Raw genomic sequence first — 22,040 nt, 5'->3', positions numbered from 1 at the left:
AGTTCAGTAATAAACTACTTTGCTCTTTGGGTTAAAGTTGTGTTGCATTTCTATATTGTGAAATTCTTGTATAGTTATAACTGGATTTATCCTACTCTACTGTTGCTTTTGGTGCTATTACGAGCAATATTTATTTTGTTACATTTCTTAGTTGGTTATTACTGATGTGATCTGGAGTGCTAGTTTTTAAGTAATCATTTGTTTAAATATTATATTAAGTGTCTAGGAGTCCTGATAGTTTAACATGGTTTTTGTCATTGTAGAAGCTACATATTTCAAAATTGCTAATAATGGAACAGGCAAACTACAGCACACCTCTTGTTTTTTAAAGTAAAGTATGTTCAAAACTGTCAAAACGAATAATAATGAAACAAGTTAATTAAAAATGAGACTATTCAAATGTCATGCCATCCAGGAAGCCCTGTAGCTAAGCATGATACCTACCACAGGGCCCAGCCATTTGATCCTTAGAATCCACTTCTCAGAATTATAGCATATGTCCACGCAGACTTTGCCTAAGTAATTTGCAGTATTATATGTTATGTATACATATGAAGATCGTCTCTTTATCTCATGAGCATCTCATATGCTAAGTATGGATCTGAATTCTAGAGACAGGTCAAGAGCACAGATAGAAAACTGCCTCCTTTGCTTACAGTCTGTTAGGGTAATACACACCATGTGCTCATTTCTTAGGGCTAATGTAACAAAGTACCATAAATTAGGTGGTTTAAAATTACAGAAATGATCCTGTGTGTTGGTGGTGCATGACTTTGTACTGGCAGGGGCAGGGGCAATCTACTGCCTGTCATGAAAAAGATAGGAAGAATGGATGGATGGAAGGAAGGAAGGAAAGAAAGAAAGACAGATAGACAGACAGATTTACAGAAATGCTATTTTATCCAGAAGCCAGAAGTCCTTCTGGTAAGAATCCTTTGGCACTTCCTAGCCTCTAACAGTAACCATGTGTTGACGTGTGTGTGTGTGTGTGTGTGTGTGTGTGTGTGTGTGTGTGTGTGTGCTTGTGTGGCTCAAAATCCCATCCAGTCTCTGCCTTCTGTCAGATGCCGTTTTTCCGCGTCTCTCTTATAAAAGTTATATTGTTCTCTTCCCCTACTCCACTAGGGCATCTTTGCTAATGACAGCAGCAATGGTCCTGTCTCCAAAGAGGGTCATGTTTTGAAGTCATAGGACTTGAGTGAATCTTTTGCAGGGGACACAGCTCAACTTTGAGCAAACTGAGCAAACTAAGGAAATTATATGGATTTTAGAATGCAGGTTGGCAGACAATGGCCTGCAGACCAAATCTGGCTTGCAGTCTGGTTTTGTAAAGAAAGTCTAAACATTTATCTGGTCCATTGCATAAACTATCTGCCAATCTTTTATAGATGTCTTGATGTTATGAAGGAGAAAACAAAAACAGGAGGGTGGTTGGGTAGTAGAGGCAGTTTAGAGAGGCCATGAAAGACCTGTGGGAAGAAGCCAGAGCACGGGCTGCACAGATTTAGCCCATGCAGTGCTTAGAGAGTTCAAGTCTCAGTATTCTGTGAAGAAAGCAACTGACAACACTCATCACGTGTGGGCTTTGGGAAGTAAGAAACGTACAATTATTAAGTTGTAGGTGTAGAGTTTTGCGAGACTATCCACCAACATTTTCACAAACTATTTTTCTTGGTGATATAGAGACTTTACATGCCACCCCTCCTTGTTTATCATTTGAAATTTTAAAAAGGTTAAAAATTTAATTCCTTGTTTCTGGTTCATATCAAAGACGCAACATGTAGAAAGCAGCAATACAGGATTCAATACTTTGCCTAAATTTTAAGTCATTTCAAAAAAATGGCTGTCACTGCTCATGCTAGAATTTAACTTAGTATTGCATAAGGTTGAGCAGTTGGGGAGTGAGCAATTTTAATTTAGCTCAGTGTCAGGGAGTCAACCTTCTGCTAAGGACCTGTTAGTTCAACAAAATGCCCTGCAACATTCCATAGACATCTAGAGGGTTGAATTAGGAGTAGGTGATCTTAATGTTTGCAAGTATGTACTAAAGCAGTGGTTCTCAACCTTCCTAATGTTTTAACATAGTTCCTCATGTAGCGACCCCCAGACCATAGAATTATTTTCATGTTACTTCATAACTGTAACTTGGCCTCTGGTATGATTGTAATGTAAATATCTGTGTTTTCTGATAGTCTTAGGTGACCTCTGTGAAAGGGTCATCAAAACCCTAAAGCAGTCATAACCCACAGGTTGAGAGCCACTGTATTAAACATAACTCTAGGCACTAAATGGTTCCAAAGGCTTGAAGTAGAAAGATTACTTGAATTTAGTAGTTAATGACCAGCCAGAACAACAGAGCAAAACCTTGTGTCAAGGGAGGGGTGGGGGAGATATAGTACTGACCATTCCACTGGGTTATTGAATACTCTCTCCCAAGTACTTGGGATCACTTTATTCTGAAGTTCCTATCTAACATGTGCTGCTTGGTGCTGACCTGCAAATGTAAGACCAGTGAAGGATTTCAAGAGCACATGTCCAGGTGAATCTAGGAGTTCGGGAAGGACTAGGGGCGAGTATGACCAAAATACATTGTATACATGTATGAAGTTCTCAAAGACTACAGTAGACACATGTGCAGCACTGTTATCAAAGTCAGCTTCTGAACAAGGCTCTTCTGTCTTCACAGGATGGGCCGATGGAAGAAACCTGACATCTAGAGGCAGCAGACTTGTTTCAGATTCATGCCTTATCAGTTCTTAAGTTTGTGTATTGGGTAAGTCATTTGTCTTCTCTGAATTTTTGTTCTTTTTGTAAAAGTCCACGAAATAATCCCTGCCCTACCTATGTCTCCCAAGGATACTGGGAGTCATGACTCATGTGAGAGCAGTCTAACATAAAGCAGTCTGTTAGCATGAACTGGGAAAGAGTGAAGGGCGGATAACCGTTAAGTAGTAAGGTAGTATTCTGAGATGCGTTCACTGTAACACACTCTATAAATCACCCTGGTCCCTCCCCAGCTCCCAGTGAACAAGATTTTGTTTGATTTCTGAGAGAAGGTTCTGCAGTTACCTTTGATAGTCAGTCACCATCCCATAGCAACGGTTTATACTGATATCCTCCTTGGTGACTGCAATCCTTATTCATTCTTCATTCTGTCCTTGGGCTAAATTTTAAGAATGGAAATAAACATAAAGGTCCTAGTATAGGCAATAAAAATGTTTAAAGTGGCACAGTTATTAAGTATTAATCAGGACATGGCCAAGCAGATTTTCCTGGAAATCCAACATGGTGAGATGGGTGCTATGAGAGATTTACACCCAAAGGAGGCACCCAGTGTGGAGAATCAGAATATCCTGGATCACAGTTGGGACAGCAAAGGAAGTTTGGGTTCCCATTGTCTGCTTGTCTTCCTTGGCAGACAGGATTTCATTCAATGCATATATGATTTAAAAAGCATATTAGGGGCTGGAGAGGTGGCTCAGCAGTTAAGAACACTGACTGCTCTTCCAGAGGTCCTGAGTTCAAATCCCAGCAACCATGTGGTAGTTCACAGCCATCTGTGATGGGATCCGATGCCCTCTTCTGGTGTAGCTGAAGACACCTACAGTGTACTACTCATATACATAAAATTAATAATTCTTTTTTAAAAAGTTATTAGTATATGCATATGATTTAAAAACCTATTAGTGAGGTATGGCGTTTAAAGTGTTTGAATTAACCATGTTTTGTATTGTAGCTGGGTGAAAGCAAACCCAGTCTGTTATCATCCCTGGGCAGTTGTGGCACTTTTATGTGTCTTTTAAGCAACAGGGAGTGACTTACGAGTGATTAGTGGCTTTCTGCTTACCACTTGGTACAATAGCTGCTCCCCAACTGAGGACTGGCTCCCCCTCCATAGTTTTTGTGACCCAAGCTCTGAAATATTAAATAGGAAGTTCCAGCAAAACAAAAAGTATTAATCAGGTACAATTAGGCTGCTTTTTTCCCCTCCACCTGAGAAAACTGGCAGACTGAAAGAACAGCAGTGCACACGTTTGTTCAAGCAAGCCATTCACAGTCTGTGATAAGCACTACTCGAGATTACTAGTGACCCACCTTTCAGCACACTACTGTTGGCTCGCCTTACCTGAGGAATTACCAATAGAGAAGAGCCACTCCGTAATTCACCCTTTCTTGAGTCTTCAGTTACTAGTCATGTTTTAGCTTTTTAAAAGCTTCCTAGAAAGCCAAGTTCAAGGAAGTCACTGTGTGCGGTGTTTTTGCAATACATGCATATTCTGCAAGAGCTGTGAAATAAGAGGAACACTTAATACACCTTTAATTTGAATGTTTACTCTCAACAGAATCAAATGAAAAGTATAACAGAATCCTGCCCTTTTTAAAACTAAGTCACAGGTAAAGTCAGTTGTATAGAATGCGACATAGAATACTCTAATGTCCGACACTCTGGTAGATACTCCTTCCTCATATCTCAGTGACGGTTTTTAAAATTAGGAAGTAATACTTTCTAGTCATTACAGTGAAGGCCTTTCCGTTTCCCCATGGCACTGCTCAGTCACAAGCCCAGCTGCCCTAATCTGTATTGCGTGTGAAAGTTAACCGGGCCCTGTATGCTTGCGCATAGTTCTTGCTAATTCCGTATTGCGTGCGAGAGTCAGCCAGGCCCTGAGTACTTGGACATTCTTCTTGCTAATTGCTGTGGTCCAGTTCCTCTGCTTGCTTCTTATCGCTTCTTGTCAGGTTAGCACCTGAGCTATTGGGCGGCCTCCGGCATCCTTGAAACATTCCTCTGTGTGTACCCTTTGGAAGACATTAGCACATGATTCTTTCAGTATATGCGCACGGTGTCTGTATAATGTTTGGTTATAAGATTTAATGTATAGAGTAAAACATCTGTGGGTCATGATTTTTGCGTACTGCATGTCTTCTTTGCAAGAATACAGAGCGCCTCACACTTAATGACATTTCACGGATGTTGAAATACTGTTTCACTTAGGAGGCTTGCTCATGGTTTTAAAACATAGCCGGAATGGCGCCCTCCAGAGGAAAAGGCAGGCATGCTTCTGCACACTTTAAGGTGTGGGTTCCTCAGACTGATCTTTGTGTCCTGTAAGTTAACTTGCTGTCTGCAGGTATCACCGGACCTCACCGCAGGCTGTGGGTTGAGCTGGTGGTTGGCAAAAGAAGCTGTTGCCACTTTGTTGCTGCTGCTCAGAGTAGTGTCTTGTTTCTAACCAGGCCTCACAATATTTTGCTTGTATTCGTGAAACTGCTGCATATCAGACAGACTGAGCCATAGCAGTCAGCGAGAAGAGTGTGTTAGTAGCACAGAGCTGCTCGTGTACAGCAGTCCTAGCACTACTGAAGGACCGGTCCCAGTTTCCCTTTCATTGGTTGGTTGGTTTTTTGTTTTGATGTAAAATCATACATACAAGTAACTGTGAGATGGAGGACTTTAGGTATTTGAGCACTATAACTTAAGTAAGCATAGGAAAATATTCCTTTTCTGTATTCATATAGGTATTTACCACCTTCCAGAAAATAGCTACAGAGTAGAAATAAGCCTGTATTTTAGCCTGTGTGGAAGAGAACGGTTTTTTACACTATGTCTGTTACAGGAGCATCCCTTGCAAGATGTCCGCACTAAGGATCTGGCTAATGCAAGCTTTGCTTATTTTCCTCACTACTGAGTCTATAGGTAAGGCTCATGAAATGTTCCAACTCTACAAATTAGACGTTCATATTTATATATAATTAGGTTTATGTTTAGTAATTATATAATTATGTATATATTTTTTCTGGGGTCATTATTGAAAGAAGTATCTTCAGTACAAATATGCCTGATAATTCATTTTACATCATTTGAGTTTCATCAATACTAAATGCTAATTAGCTGTATTTCAATAATGTTAAGATTGGGGATATACAAAATGTTGTTTCTGATAAAGGAATGGGATAGAAATCTGTTAGTTCCTAGTCCTTTTCTTCTCCTTGATTTTGGGTAAAAGTCATCCAGCAGTGTTATTGCTTACCAGAATGATGTGGTGGGGGCTGAGTAGTGACACGGACCTGATGGTGGCCTGAGACCTGATGATCTACAGTGCAGTGAATGAAGACATTAAAACTTGACATTTTGAGAAGTTAAAAAAAATTATGTCTATGGGGGTTTTCTTTTCTCTACATGTATTCGTACACCACATGCATACCTGCTGGCTGGGGAGGCCAGATGAGTATGTGGAATCCTCTGGGACTGGAGGTACAGATTGTGAGTTGCTGGGACTCGAACTCCAGTCCTCTGCAAGATCAGCAAGTGTTCTTAACCACTGAGCCATCTGTCCAGCCCTTGGAAAACTTGTAACTGTTTGACATAGCCATAACAACTGAACATATGTCAACGGAATCAGCAAAGGAAAGTACAGGTCCGTGGCAGGTTGGAAGAACACACCTGACCTCTGTCACAGTTTGAAAAGCACCCCTTTTGGTCAGCTCTCTTCACACTGAGGAGTTCAGCTTCGCTTTGAACAGTTTGCTGAAACAGAAGGTTTGATGTTAAACTGAAGCCTGAATAGGATGGGTAAGAACCTAGAAACCCACTAGCAAGCATTGGCCAGAAAGCACCCTTAAGCTGGAGCCTCAGGGACAGAGAGAGGGAGGGGGGGGGGACAGGGAGAGGGAAGAGAGAGAGGGAGACAGACAGACAGACAGACAGAGACAGACTACATTTGTCCCAGATAAGCACTGGAAAACTGGAGACAGAGAAATCAGGGGTTGTAGACCTTATATCATTACTTTGAAAATACTTACCAGACCAACATTGTTTGGTACCAACACCAGACAATACAAACAAATGTGCAAGCTATATGCTGATACTGTGACAAACATAGATGCAGAGATTCTTGATAAAATGCTAGGAATGGCATTTACGAGACATTAAAAGGATTATTTAATCTGACTAAATGCATTCATTGCAGAGGTGCAAGGACTATTCACCATGTTAGCACATGTCTGTTAGCATAGCTACTATCAAAGCCAACACGAGACTCTTAAAGGAAAAGCAGTCCCACTAGCAGATTGCTATAGTCAGTCTTCTCACTGCTGCAACAAAATACCTGACAAGCAACTCAGGAAGGTAGGATTTGAGTCCCATGAGGCTGAGGAAGGCACGGCAACAGAAGGTGGTGCAGCTGGGTCACACTGTTTGTGCCTTTAGGAAGCAGATGGATGGTAGTGTAGAGCCTGCTCCTACCCAGTCCCGGAGCCCAGCCCATGCAAAGGTGCCATCTGTATTTAGAGTGGGTCTTCCTGCCTCATTAGCCCAATCTAACCCCACTGGGGGCATCCTACAAGTTTATCTCCTAGGTGAGTCTGAATCCTGTCATATTGACAGACTAGTTTTATACTAACCATTTATATATGGTTCTGCATTCTCAGTGTTGGGTAAATAGTAGAAGAGAAATTAAATCAGTGTGTCAGAACAAGACCTGCATGCCCATTGCAGCACTATTTACAATAGCGTGGATAAGGGAAACGAGTGTGTCACAGATCTTAAAAAATGGTGAGCTCCTGTCATTTGGAACAATGTAAATACGACTGAAAACGTGATAAATGAAATTAGCCAAACAAACAAACAAAAGCAACTGAAACTGCAACAGTGTATCTCAGGGGCTATCAAAGCAGCCAGAGTTAGAGCCCAGTCAGCAGCTGTGGAGTCTGTACAGTTCAATTGAGTGTTTGTTTTTGTTCCTGTCTGATTCTTGTTTTCCCTTCTTCAAATAGAAAGTTTTATTCCATATATTGATTCCATGTATTAATACGTTTATCGCTAAAACTAGTCCAATTGTTTTCTCAGCCCACCTGTTCTATGGAATTTAGACCGTCTGAGCCAAGGGGCAGAGAGGTAATAGACAGAGTTGGATTGTGCTAGAAGCAGTCTGTTTTCCGAGGAAAACCAGAATATTTGACCATGAGTTCAGTAATGTTTAATATTTTGTACATTATGACTTGTATATTTTTTGTATATTTAGGAATTCAGACCACAATTTTTTTTCAGGCTTAATTTTTTTTTTCTTCAGACAGTTATTATAGTGAATTTGTATAGTCTACACTAAGTGTTGCTTTTGTGCTGGAAATACTGTCTTTGGGGTTTTTTTGCCCTGTTCCTGTTATCGTGCCAGGCCTTGAGCCCATGGCATCACACGTGCCAGGCGAGCTCAGCAGTCCGTTGTTCTTTTCCAGGTCAACTTGTGGAACCATGTGGTTATATCTACCCTGAGTTTCCAGTTGTCCAGCGTGGCTCTAACTTCACTGCCACTTGTGTGCTAAAGGAGAAGTGTCTGCAGGAGTACTCTGTGAATGCCACTTACATCGTGTGGAAGACAAACCATGTTGCCGTTCCCAAGGAGCAGGTCACAGTCATCAACAGAACGGCATCCAGTGTCACGTTCACAGACGTGGTCTTTCAGAACGTCCAGCTCACCTGCAACATCCTGTCATTCGGACAGATCGAGCAGAATGTGTATGGAATCACCATACTTTCAGGCTGTAAGAGTTGTGTCTGTTTGTCAATTTACATTTTTCATGGTTTCTGTTAGCCTTCCCAAGGACAGTCACTGGTTCAGTACTCTTTGGATGTCCCTGTTTTATAAAACAACATTTAGAAGCAATGTGCATTATACACAACCCAAAAGAACAACGCCGGTGTCATTTCTTTGTTAAAAGACAGACATTTATCAGATTCTTGAAAAACACTTTGACCCGAGACTCTCTGTGCCCGTAAGGCTATTACTGATCTGCAGTTTGTGTCTGTGATAGCAACTTTCTGTGTCTCCTCATTACTGAGAAAAGGCTTGAGTTAAACAGGTTCCTGAATGAAGAAAATGGAGAAATACCAAAAAGAGGTCATGGATTTGAAGCGAGCAAGGAGGCATTTATGGGAGGGCATGGCAGGAGGAAAGGGAAGAGAAGCTATGTAATTATAATATTAAAAAAATTACTCTTTAAAAAGAGTAAGTACAAAAAGAGTAGAGCCAGTGATCCAGACCTCTGGGGTCGGCTAGGAGTTACACAGGGTCAGCATTTGCTTTTCTGCCAGTCCTTCAGAAAGCAGTAAGGAATCGAATTCGCACCTAGGTGTGGTGGGAGGTGCCAGTCACCCCAGCATCTGGGATGTGGAAAAAGACCCAGAGTTTGAGGCCGGCTTAGGCTTTGTAGGAGGACACAAGTAAAATAAAGGGTATGTGAGTCGTTTCTGCTCTTTAATACTAGTTATTAATAATTTCAGGGAGACACCACTGATTTATCTGGTTATAAATTAAAATGTATTTTACATAGAAAATTAGATGAAAGCAATTAATTAAAGACAGTTACACTAAAAATATACACAATGACCTAAAACATATTTAAGAGTTGGAAGGAAAATTAACATCCGTTTCTCATTATGCCCATATCTTTATCTTGGGTTCACTTATCTAATTGGGGTGGGTCTCAGGTAGTATATAAATTAGATAATACGTGTCTATCTAAGGATTTTTTATTTAACTTAAATGTTTGTTTCCTTATAGATCCTCCAGATATACCTACAAATTTGAGTTGCATTGTGAATGAGGGGAAGAACATGCTGTGTCAGTGGGACCCAGGAAGGGAGACATACCTTGAAACAAACTACACTTTGAAGTCAGAGTGGTACGTAACGGCAGATATGCCCTCTGCTGGACGATCACACACTGGCTGGGACTCTCTTTTTGTCAGTAGCAGTATGGGGTGACTGTTTTGGGACATTTCACGTGCTCTGACAATAGCATTGTGTGCTCTTCATGGGTACTCTCAGCAGTGTCAGCAGTGAGCAGTGTGTACACTGGACCCCATGCTGCCTTCAAGAGAAGCCAGCCACATTCTGTCCCTAGAGTTGCAGTACCAAGCTCTAAATGTTGACTTTCAAACACAACCTCATGCTATTTGTCTTAGTCAGTGTTCTCTCCCTGTGAGAGATAGGGCGACCATGACAACTCATATAAAGGAAGACATTTCATCAGGGCTGGCTTACGTTCAGAGGCTTAGTCCACTGTTGACGTGGGGAGCATGGCAGCACATACAGACGTGGTGCTGGAGGAACTGAGAGCTCTACATCTGGATCCGCAGGCAGCAGACACTGGGCATGGCTCGAAACCCCAGAAACTTTCAGCTAGTATTGATTTCCTCATTTCTCTTATAAAATGCTTTCTTACAAAACGATTTTTAATTGAAAGTTTTTAAAAACTTTAAAACCATCCCTACCTTTTAAATTGATAAATTCTTCTCTTTCTTAAATGACAGATTCTGCTTGCTCTGTTTCCCTTCCATGCAATTCAGTTACTTCTTAGATACTGTGTAACATTCTCTCATTCCTTTATTCCCTAGGAATTGTTAGGTTTATATATTTGGTCAAATTTGGGTTGGATTTCTTTTTCCGAAAATTTCACTCTGAGGGATGGCGTGATCCTCCACTAACATTGTTAGGTCCCTAGGATTAGGTTGTGGGCTGGAGATGTGGTTGTCAATAGAGTGCTCACTGCACAAGCACTGGGCTCTTGGTCAGATCCCTAACCCACACATCAGATGACATGGCAGCATTCTGTGAGTCCAGCTCTGAGGAGAGAGGTATACAGAGACAGGCTGCAGCTTACTGACCGGCCAGCTTAGGTCACTGAGCTCCAGAGTCAGGGTGACCCTGCCTTAGTAAGTAGAGTGCACTGGGGTTGAGGAAGACACCAGACATGAACTGCTGGGCGGCTCACTCACTCACACTGCACATTGATCTCCAGTGTTGCCAGCCTTGTCCTTCTTAGAAATCTATTTCTTTTATATATTTTAGTTTTATGAATATACCATAGCTGTCTTCAGACACCGGGAGAGGGCATCAGATCCCATTACAGATGGCTGTGAGCCACCATGTGGTTGCTGGGAATTGAACTCAGGACCTCTGGAGGAGCAGAGAGTGCTCTTAACCACTGAGCCATCTCTCCAGCCCAGAAATCTATTTCTTGATGCACACAAAAGCTAAAAGAATAGTGGGTCCTACGCATGCCCGCCACCCAGATTCTACAGTTCGCTTATGAGATTCGCAGTCTCCTCTCCAGCGGCCAGTTCATCGCGGTCGTTAATGCAGTGAGGTATAAGTATTAGGAATGTTTATAAGTTGACACTTCGGTGTCTACGTAGTTAGCATCAATATTGAAGTGTACTGTACTTTGCAGTGAGAGCACAGATCTGAACTGTCTGTGTCATGCAGGGGTTTGACAAGGGCATACACCTGTAGAACCCGCATGCTTCCTGAAGTTTTCTTACGCTCCTCAGTTCCTCCCAGTCCCCACCCCTTGAGACAGCTGCAGAGGTTGGACCAGCTCACTCCCCGTCTGCTTTCATTCTGACGTCTGAGCGTTTGTCAGTGTTTGTTATTTGTGGGTCATAAAGTTAGAGCACTCTGCTTTGTTTTGTTTACGTATCTTATTTGCAGTTCTTGGTATTAGAAGAAGTACATGCCAGATATTTGCAGGTACTCTGCCTTTTCAAAGCTATACCTCTAGTCTCAGGGTTACTTGAATGTTCTCACACACAAAAATAAGGTGCAACTTTGAGTTTACATTGATATTTTCAACTTTGAACTATAGTTTTTTTTTTTAAATATATAATCCATCAAGCAGCTACATCTTTTTTTCTGTACCAAAAATTCTAGTTCCCAACAATATTAAAACATTTGTTTGCTACTGTTTTCCCCAATAAACAATATAATTCCAATATTATTGCTGGTGATAGTTAATATTTCTAAAAGCAGTTTCTAAATCCACAAATATGTGTGATTGAATCATTGTTTTAAAACGTTTGAAATTAGGGCTAGAGAGATGACTCGGTGGTTAAAATGCCTGCTGCTCTTCCAGAGGACGAGTTTGCTTTATTTTTATTTTTTAAGGCTTATTTTTTTTTCTTTTTTTCGGAGCTGGGGACCAAACCCAGGGCCTTGTGCTTGCTAGGCAAGTGCTCTACCACTGAGCTAAATCCCCAGCCCCTAAGGCTTATTTTATGTGGATGTTTTAACTGAGGCATAACTTTGTGGATAATGTAAACTTTCTGTAGTTGACAAAGTCAGCCAAGGCTTCCCTTGTTGGCTGTGAAGGTTGAAGAAGTTTGGAGCTTGGTAGAGCTCCACCTCATCCTCTCTCACCTAGCATACTCCGAATAGAGAAAAGACAATGCTAGTTTAGTAGGGATTCTGTTTCAAGAAGGAGAAAAACTACAATCTTGTTAATCTGTTGTTTCAGTCTAAAGGTATTAAATTGACAATTCCAGAAATAAACAATTCCTGAGCTGCTATGCTCCCCTCGGCATAGCTTAATGAAATTTCAGATCCCTCTCAACCCCACCTTTGGTCCCACGGATCCATGCTGCCTGCTTGTTATTACTTCATGCTCATCTTGCTCATTTGATGCTGATAGCACAGTGCTTGTGTTTAAACAGAAAAGACAGTTTTACTTAGTAGCAGTCCTAAAGCATAGCATTTGTATACGCAGAGAGAAACTATACAGTTGTTTTCTTTAAGTGAAAGACACAAAATTCTTGAGCAAGGAAAGAGAAAACACACATACCGTGATTATTTTAATCTACAGTAAGGACAAGTTTACTATTTGTGATATTAGGAAGAAGGAAAATAGGCTTTTCACACTCCAGTTACTACCACAGTGTGTGATACTTACTCAGTTAAGATAGAAAAGACATCTGTGGCTGGATGACATGAACAGAAATCGTGCTCCCAATGAGAGCAAGACATTGCACAGGAAGTACTGGGTCTGCAAGTGATTTCTTGCAGGAAGCAACACCAAGCCATTTACTACAAGCAAGAGGGGGCTATGCACATTCAGAAGTAGGTTTGGTTTAAAGCATGCATAGCCTACTGAAGAGTCTGTCTGCAAGTAAAGAAGAAAGTGATGTTACATTTGCAGGTGCCCAATAGAACATGCAGTCTAAGATGCAGAGATCTAACCAAAGCCCAAAACATAGATGTACTCTGGTCCTTTGTGGCCACAGTTCAGGCCATGATTAACCTAGTATGGTATACCAAGTGAAGCCTGACGTGCATATCTTCTGGTGTTCTGGTAGTGTAGTTATACTGTGCAGGTGATAGCCCTCCTGTCTGGGGTGGATCTAGCAGTGTTTTTCCCAAAATCCTTGGAAGAATGACTTGAGAAGACTTAAAGTCCAACAGTAGATGGCACATCCAACTGTTATCAAGGTGTCAAGTAGTGATTCACCCTTGATATGGCCTTGTCTGGCTAGCAGAAGCCACTTGGTGTTGGGTGAGTCAGCTGCTGCTGGAGACCCGCGTTTGTACATATGCAGTGCTGTAGGTGGTCACTGTGTCTAGGATAGCAACACCCATAGCGTTGCAGTGGGTGAATTCAAACTAGAAACTACATGTAAACGCCTGCAGAAGTTTATAGAGTAGGGTTGAGGTTTGGTCTTTGGCTGTGTTGTAGTACTAAATATTGGCCCCCTAGGCCTGGTTGCTCCCAGGAACGAGAGAATCTGCACATAAAATGTGACCTTGCTTCTTAATTTAAAACTATTGGTTAGATAAAGATGATGACAGCCAGTAGTTGGGCAGAAGAGATAGAGGCAGGACTTGGGGGTCTACGGAGAACCATGAGGAAAGGGAGAGAGGGTAAGAGTATTGAAATTAGGACAACGAGGACTGGTCAGGTGGAGCTAAGAGCTGCCCACACAGAACATGATAAGTCATATTGTGGGGAGACCGACATGGAAGTAGACAGAATAGCATGGATATCTGCCCACCTTCAGTGCTGACTAAGTCTTATTATAAATGTAAAAGTTGTAATTTTTATCTGGGAACTGAATGATCAAAGGCGGAATAGAAGTTCCTGACTGAGATTAACTATTTCAATAACAGGGTTGAGAATGCTTTTCAGAGGTTTACAGCGAAGACAGAAAATGATTTACACAGCAGGTGAGTTGGTAGAGAGTGATTTGCTGATATGTGGAAGAGCGTGAGGCCATTGAGAAGTACTAGTGAGTGAGGGATGGTCCGTCTTCCTGAGTGCCCTACTGAAGAGGAAGAGGAAACTGAGGCAGAGCCAGCAGTGAACGAGTTAGAGAAACAACTTCATAGACAAAGTTTGAGAACTTAGGGAGTCTGCAGAGTGTTTGAATACACAGACACTGAAGGGCAGAGTGTGGAGTATAGATAGACCTTGGAAAGATAGGAGAGTAAAGGCATGCCTAGTCCTTGGAGTAATCCAACATAAAGGCATGCTCTGATCACTGCAGATTACAGCTTTCTAAGCAGTCCCTTGGTGATCAAAGACAAACAAATTGCTATTAGAGTATTCTTCTAGAAGCTTGCAGCAAGACACTTTAAACAGTAGGATCACCAACCGTGGACATCATCTGCCATAGATGTCATCATGGCTTGATTTAAAATCACCTGAAACAGATGGCTCTTGTCTGAATCTGCTGGGAAGATACCCCAGGACCAAGGCAGCTCTCATAAAGGAGAACATTTAATTGGGGCTGGCTTACAGTTTCAGAGTTGAGTCCATCATCATCATGGCAGGGAGCAGGCAGACATGGTGCTGGAGAAGGAACTGAGAGTTCTGCATCCGGATCCATGGCAGTGGGAGGAGAGACACTGAGCCTGGCTTGGGCTTTTGAAAGTTCAAAGTACACGCACAGGGACACATCGCTCTGACAACCCCTACTCAACAAGGCCACAGACCTAGTTCTGCTCAGGTAGTCCTACTCACTATGACTGAAGCATTCAGTATGTGAGCCTGGGGGCATTCTTCCTCAAACGACCTGTTGCCTTAGGGTTTCTTTTACTATAAAAGACACCATGACCAAAGCAGTTCTTCTAAGGGACAACATTTACTTGGGGCTGGCTTACAGTTTCCAAGGTTCAGTCCATTATCATGGCAGAAAGCACGGCGGCATCCAGACAGGCAAAGTGCTGGAGAAGCTGAGAGTTCTGCATCTTGTTCTGAAGGCACTGCAGGAGGCAAACAGGACTGGCATTCTCAGGCAGCTAGGAGGAAGCTCTTTAAGCCCATCCCCTCAGTGATACACCTACTCCAACAGTGCCACCCCTACTCTAACAACGCCACACCTCCTAATAGTGCCACTTACTACAAGCATATTCAAGCCACCGCAGCCCTTTCTGCATTATTGTCAGGTTAAGTCAGTAGTGTCCCACTGTTGTCTCACAGGACTGACATCATTCACCTCAATTACATCATGACAAGAAAAGTGAGTATTTAGAAAGAGATTGCCTTCACTTACCTGTTATGTTAGAATTGTTCATCTACCATGCTTAATTCAGAGACTAATACCATCACAGTGAAGCCCATGTAGAAAAACTATAGTTACCTAGGGTTTGGTGTTACCCAGTGTCTCAGTCATCTGCAGGGATCCTGAAACATGCCTTTACGGGTGAGGTAAGGCTGCAATTCTGCGACCACAAGGAAATAGATTGCTTTTAGTGAAGAATCATTAAGGATATAGAATAAAATTCTAAAATGAGGTTTTCTTAGATTAAAAATGTAGGAATAATATCATAGGTATACGTCAAATACAGTTTTTAAGATATGTGATCTGTCTTTGGTTAGCAGCACTTCATTGCAAGCGTTAATGCACCAGTCTGCGTCATATCCAGCTCTTTCCCAGTAACTTTCTTCCCCTGTATGTTTTCCAATCTATTTTTAATGGCTGGTTCTTCCAATTTTATATTTAGGGCAACAGAGAAGTTTCCTGATTGCCGAACAAAGCATGGCACGAGCTCCTGCATGATGGGCTATACCCCCATCTATTTTGTCAACATCGAGGTCTGGGTGGAGGCCGAGAATGCCCTTGGGAATGTCTCCTCAGAGCCTATCAATTTTGACCCCGTGGATAAAGGTACTTAGAAGCTTGAATATGGGACTTTATCAAACTATGGTTTGTAAATTACTTTTCAGATCTCGATTAATGTAGAAATGTTTATTAATATACTGATTTTTATAAAGTTTTTAGTATTAAATGTAATTTGGAAACAAAAATAGCTGTAGTTTAACTATACTCATGGCTGTTTTCAGTTTGCTTTTGGAATATTTTATCATTTCTGTTAGTTTTATTTTTGAGATTGAGTTTTATGTAGCCCAGGCTGGCTTTAAGTTGGCCGTGTGTCTGAGGCTAACATTGACCTCCTGATCCGCCGGCCTTCCCCACTTAGAATGTCACTGTTTCATTGTTTATCTAATCTTCCCGGATCACACACCACGGCAATCACAGTCACTTCTTTGTTCTAGTTTTACTTTCTTTTCAAAATGTAATTTGTTATAAAATTTCAGTATTTTTTAATATCAGCGTCTGAAACTTAACAAATACACTGAACAGACTCGGAAAGGTTTCCTTAAAATCTCTCTGTTATGTGGCAGAAGTCATTTCTAGAGATTTCATTTGGGAAGCATAATCGTACAAAGCAGATGGTCATGTTTTTGAGTTGTAGTACATGAAATTGTAGAAATAAAGCACGACTAACTTTAGGACTTACTTTACTCTTCAGTGAAACCCAATCCACCTCATAATTTGTCAGTGACCAACTCAGAAGAATTATCCAGTATATTAAAGCTAACATGGGTCAATTCAGGTTTGGACAGTATTTTAAGGCTGAAGTCGGACATCCAATATAGGACCAAAGATGCCTCAACTTGGATTCAGGTAAATTAAAAGTTGCTATTTATTCTAATAGTGTTGTCATTTGTTTGTTTCTTTGCCTGCTTTGTTTGTTTTGAATACTAATATGAAGACTCACCTATTTTGTCAGTGTCTTAAGTTTCTGATATGTGGAACATTCCGTTTGGCAGACAGCTGTGGAGATAGAAAGCCGTGACCTAGAAGGAAATAAAACAGGGCAATAGGAGAACACACAGGAAAGGCATGCAGGTGGATCAGGGCCTTTTACAGAGCAGGGTTTGGCATGCGTAGCTCAGACAGCCTTGCTACTCGCTTTTAGAAATGGAATTTGACTGGAACATGTTTGTTGTCTTTATTTAGTGGCTGAAGTAACAGATTTTCTGGTCCCCAGCTCAAGATCCCTAGCCCTTGATAGAGGGTTTGTCAACTCCTAAAGTCCAGAAAGGGTTAGTGGGGATCCAAGCCTGGAAAGGGAGGTGGCTGGCGTGTTTATGATCTCAGCAGAGGAGAGCTTGTAGCCGTCTCAGGGGCGGTACTGCATTGGCTGCCTGTGAGATTTTGTGCTGCAATTTCATTTATAACTAATCGCCCACTTTTGTTTTATTGATTCATTTACTACCATGGTTGCAGTTATGAACTTCTAAAGATACTAAACCCCATAACCTTTGTGCTCCTTTATGATACTCCACTTATCTTATTGACTCACAGTGCAGTCACAAAAAGCAAAACAAAATTGGGTTCATGACTCAGACTGTACAGAGAGGTTGTGTATTTAAAGTTCTTCAAAGTATATTTAATATCATAGAGTCTTAACCCAATCGTACAGAAGAATGCCACCAAATCTGACATCTGTTTTTGTACCAGTGCTGGAATGTCAGAGTGATGTAAAGTAGTTGTCTGTGTGGATTTGGTCTCCTCCTCACTCCCAGTTAAAGGACAGGTTCGTCCGCTGCGCTAGCTTCTGCTTTGCTTTACACGTCATAGCATGTGTGCAGTCACACAACTTAGAAGGCAGCTTGCTCTTCCGCTGGGGGCCAGGAGTCCAGCTCACGTCAGGCTTCGTAGTAGGCACCTTCACTCTCTGAGCCATGGCGCCGCCTCCTCGCTTTTATTTACTTGGTGGGGTTGGATAACTTCTTGTTCCCAGATAAATGTACACCCCTTCCTTTTGCACACTATTGTCACGGTGTGCTGGCCTGTCTGATTTCACTATGGACTCCCATTCCATCTCGCTTCCCATGAGCCACTGGACAGAAGGGCCGATGGGAAAGAGAGGAATAGAATTGAGAACAACACATTTATTTTCTCCTGTGCCGTAAGACTGTGCCTTCCCAGCACTGCCCTCCCAGCACTGCCCTCCCAGCGCTGCCCTCCCAGCGCTGCCCTCCCAGCGCTGCCCTCCCAGCGCTGCCCTCCCAGCGCTGCCCTCCCAGCGCTGCCCTCCCAGCGCTGCCCTCCCAGCGCTGCCCTCCCAGCGCTGCCCTCCCAGCGCTGCCCTCCCAGCGCTGCCCTCCCAGCGCTGCCCTCTTGGAGTCTTTTCAGGCTCTTTTCCCTGGGACATAGCCATTAGCTGGGACAGTCCAGTTCCTAGCACACTAGCATTCAAGGTTCAACATTTATCCTTGCTTGTATCTTTTCTCTAAGCCATCTTGAAGTGTTTTGTTGTTGTTCGTGTGTCTGTTTAAATGTTTGTGGTTAGCTGTGGAATTGGTCTGGCTCTCTGAGACGGGCTCTCAACCTCAGGCAGTGTACTCTGGCTTAGAACTTGCTACTTGCTCTGTCGTCAGTAGTTCAGTCCTCCTGATGCTACAAGCACAGGTCATCTCTTCACGCTGAGAATCCTGAGCTCTCACAGTGAAGTCAGAGTAGGGGGGTGGAGCCTATGGACTGTCAGATTCTTACCTCCATGGATTTCCGAAACTGTACTCACTTTCTCTATCGGAGGTGTTGATGGTGTCGTTCAATTCGCTTTATTCTCAGGTCCCTCTTGAAGATACAGTGTCTCCCCGGACTTCGTTCACTGTTCAGGATCTCAAGCCTTTTACAGAATATGTGTTTAGGATCCGGTCCATTAAGGAGAATGGGAAGGGCTACTGGAGTGACTGGAGTGAGGAGGCGAGCGGGACCACATATGAAGACAGTAAGTGAACGCAGTGAGGGCTCTCTAGGTACTGTAAAAATACAGCCCTCACTGCTGTACGCGTGGTTATTTTAGTTGGGCTGTACCGTTTTATTATTTCATTTTTAAGGAAATCACAGAAAACTTAATGTGTATTATTGATAGTATATGTGTATTTAATAGCTAATTAGGTTATATTACTGTGACAGGCTACTTTAAATGTCATTAATGAACCACTTGATTAGCTTTGTTCTAGGAAGGTGGTCCCAAGATGGCCCTAACTAGAGAGTCGTATCCTAACTCATCAACGTCCCTGTCAGAGCTGGCTGTGGTGGTGCACACCTTCAGTCCCAGCACTGGGAAGGCAGAGGCCAGAAGAGCTCTGAGTCTGAGCTCCAGCCTACCCAGGGCTACAGAGTGAGACCCTGTCTGAAAACTAAAAACTGTCAAAAATATGTTTCAGGTTTTTTTTTTTCTACCAGGATTGATAAGCCCTTGGAAAGGGGCTGATTTAGGATTTAGGTTGGTTTGCTGTAAGTCATTTTTTTCATCACTGATTATATTATTATAGTCACACATACACTGAGGAATATAAAAGCTGAAAACGGTGTGGAGTCTACAGAAGGGTCTCTCTGGGTCTGGAGAGGCAACTCTTGCTCTTCTGAGGCCTGGAGTGGATTCCATTTCAGGGGGTCTGACACCCTCTTCTGGCCTCCATGGGTACTGCATACATACAGTGCATAGACATATATGCAGGTAAAACACTCATGCACTTAAATCTATCTGAACAGGTTAGACCCTTCACAAAGCTGCTGTGGAGCCACCAGCCGTGGTCCCTTTTGTGACCTTTCCTACCGTAATCTCATGGCAGCAGCTTTAGCTTTGCAAACTTCATGCGCTCAACCGTCTTGTGAGAGGTTGGGTCACTGTGAACTAAAAATGTCAAAGGCAGCATTGTCCCTCCCTCTATACGGCTATCCTCACTCGTGAGCACTGTGCAGAAAGCAGTCTTACTGTGGCCAGTTTGAGAATGCTCGGTCCAATGACTAGGCCCCTTTGGCTCATCTAGGGATACTTTGTTTTTATGGGGGAAGGGAAGGATGGGGAATTTGTGCTTTGTAACACAGGCTGGCCTTAGACCCTCAGCAGTTCTCCTGTCTCAGCAGACCAAGCGTTAGGGTTATACATGAGTCACCATGCCCCGTTGTTGATTGGGAATTCTTCCAGTGGGTTTTTAGAGGTTTATGGGTCCATTCGTACAAGTTCATGAAGCACCTCGGAGCGCAGGCCAGATGCGGTTAGGTGTGCACTTAGCGCTCTCTAGAGCATCTCAAAAGCCATTAGATGAAGCATTTCTTTAGCCTGCAGTGTGAAGCTTCTAGGTGCTGCTCGTGTAAAGAGGTGTGTCCAGCTCACTTCCTGTGTACTTCTGTGTGTTTTATTCCGTTAGAGCGCAGCACCACAGTAGTAGAGTGTGTGAGATCCCAGTGTCCGGCACCACAGCTTTTCAGACGTCTTTCCTGCCAGCCTGTCTTCTTACTCTCCCCCTGTGTTCTGTCTTTCTCACAACCAGCACATTGCTGTGTGAGTTTCATTCAAATACTGTTTGTTTTAGTAAATGTAGTATTTGCAGGTATTCTTAACAGAGTTCTGGAACTCAGAACTTACAGGAATTTAGTTTTGTTCTTTGAAATGGGCTCTCCTGTAACCCCCGCTCAAACACAGGATGTAGCCACGGTTGGTCCTGTTCTACCTCCACATGTCCAGTGCTAAGGCGATGAGGCCCATGCTTGCTTACCTCCTAGAAGATTGTCGTGATGTAGTCAGTGTTCACTCCTTAGCTTCAGTCCTGCCGTCCTTGTGTGTAGTTACTCAGTCTAAAGTTAGTAGATGAAAATTTTTAGAAATAAACAATCTATAAATTTTAAGTAACTGATATATTTTTATTATCCAGTATTTAATATCATCCATAGTTGTTAGTTTGTTACTGTACCTCGTTTACAGGTTAAACCTTAGCATGAGCAATGTCTGCAGGAAAGCAGTGCATAAAACCTTAATTGCTCTTCAGAGTCCTGCTGTCCACAGGGCTCTTAGAGCACACGCCCTACAGATTGGAAGGGCTGCCACATTAGTGTGTGCGACTGGGTCCTAGTGCTCGGAACTGTCTTTTTATGTTGTGCCCATACGGCTGGAGACCAGACATACACCAGCCTAGTTGTTTCCAATTTCATCTTTAGCAAAAAGTAACACAACAATTCAGTTTCGTTTTTTAATCACTGTTGGAAGAAAAACTTTACTTTTAAGACTTTATTCTTTCTTATCTACTATACTACACGAATGCATACACACACACTCACACACACAGACACACACATACAAACACACCGACACACACTCTCACACACATACACACATACACACACAGAGGCACACACACACACACTCACACAGACACACACACTCACACACACATACATACACAAACACACACACACACCTCACTTTTTTAAAAAAAAAATCAATACTATTAGCTGATTGTTCAAACTTATGGCACCTTCTTGGAATAACAGTTATTTAAGAAATTGAGATTAGAATATCCCAACTTCAGCCTGGCCAATCACAGGATCCCATTTACGTTCTTTTCTTTTCTTTTTTAAAGATTTATCTATTTTATTTATGTGAGTACACTTTAGCTGTCTTCAGACACCTGAAGAGGGCAGATGGTTGTGAGCCACCATGTGGTTGCTGGGATTTGAACTCAGGACCTCTGGAAGAGCAGTCAGTGCTCTTAACCACTGAGCCATCTCTTCAGCCTCTCCATTTCTGTTTTTAAAGAAAGCACTACTATTCAATATAGTTGAAGATACACTAGTCAATAGAATGAGGAAAGATCTGCGTAAGTGTGAGCTGTAGGTTTGTTGACCCAGAAGAAACAATCAGGACAAACAGGAAGGTTGCTGTGCGGGGTGAGGTGTGGTTTGGGAATGCAGTGAGGTACTGGAGCAGCAGCAGCAAATAAAAGAAACAAACAGGGCTGCTTCCTTGTCTCCTTGTAGGAAATACTCGCATCTCTAACGGACTCCGTTGTAATCTGTAGTCACGCACCATGGCACAGGCCGATAGTCCCTACTGCTGAGAAGGCCAAGGCGAGAGCCTCCTTTGAGCCTAGAAGTTCTGTCCTGCTCTCCATAACATAGCAACACCCTAT

At 42.5% G+C, this 22,040-nt stretch overlaps 1 protein-coding gene across 1 annotated transcript in view; it reads left to right on the top strand.

Moving 5' to 3' along the window:
- Il6st (interleukin 6 signal transducer) overlaps positions 1 to 22,040 on the top strand; it is a 41,040-nt gene that overhangs the window by 5,141 nt on the left and 13,859 nt on the right. Inside the window, exons 2-8 of the mRNA XM_032898892.1 lie at positions 2,687 to 2,773; positions 5,619 to 5,698; positions 8,236 to 8,541; positions 9,561 to 9,681; positions 15,773 to 15,936; positions 16,583 to 16,737; positions 18,694 to 18,853. Of these exons, the coding sequence (XP_032754783.1) occupies positions 2,742 to 2,773; positions 5,619 to 5,698; positions 8,236 to 8,541; positions 9,561 to 9,681; positions 15,773 to 15,936; positions 16,583 to 16,737; positions 18,694 to 18,853 (1,018 nt within the window). The 5' untranslated portion in view covers positions 2,687 to 2,741. The remainder of the gene's footprint in view (positions 1 to 2,686; positions 2,774 to 5,618; positions 5,699 to 8,235; positions 8,542 to 9,560; positions 9,682 to 15,772; positions 15,937 to 16,582; positions 16,738 to 18,693; positions 18,854 to 22,040) is intronic.

This window comes from Rattus rattus, chromosome 3 (genome assembly GCF_011064425.1).
Source record: "Rattus rattus isolate New Zealand chromosome 3, Rrattus_CSIRO_v1, whole genome shotgun sequence".
Taxonomy (NCBI): Eukaryota; Metazoa; Chordata; class Mammalia; order Rodentia; family Muridae; genus Rattus; species Rattus rattus.
Note: the sequence above shows the minus strand (reverse complement) of the source record. Positions and strands in the feature narration are given on the sequence as shown.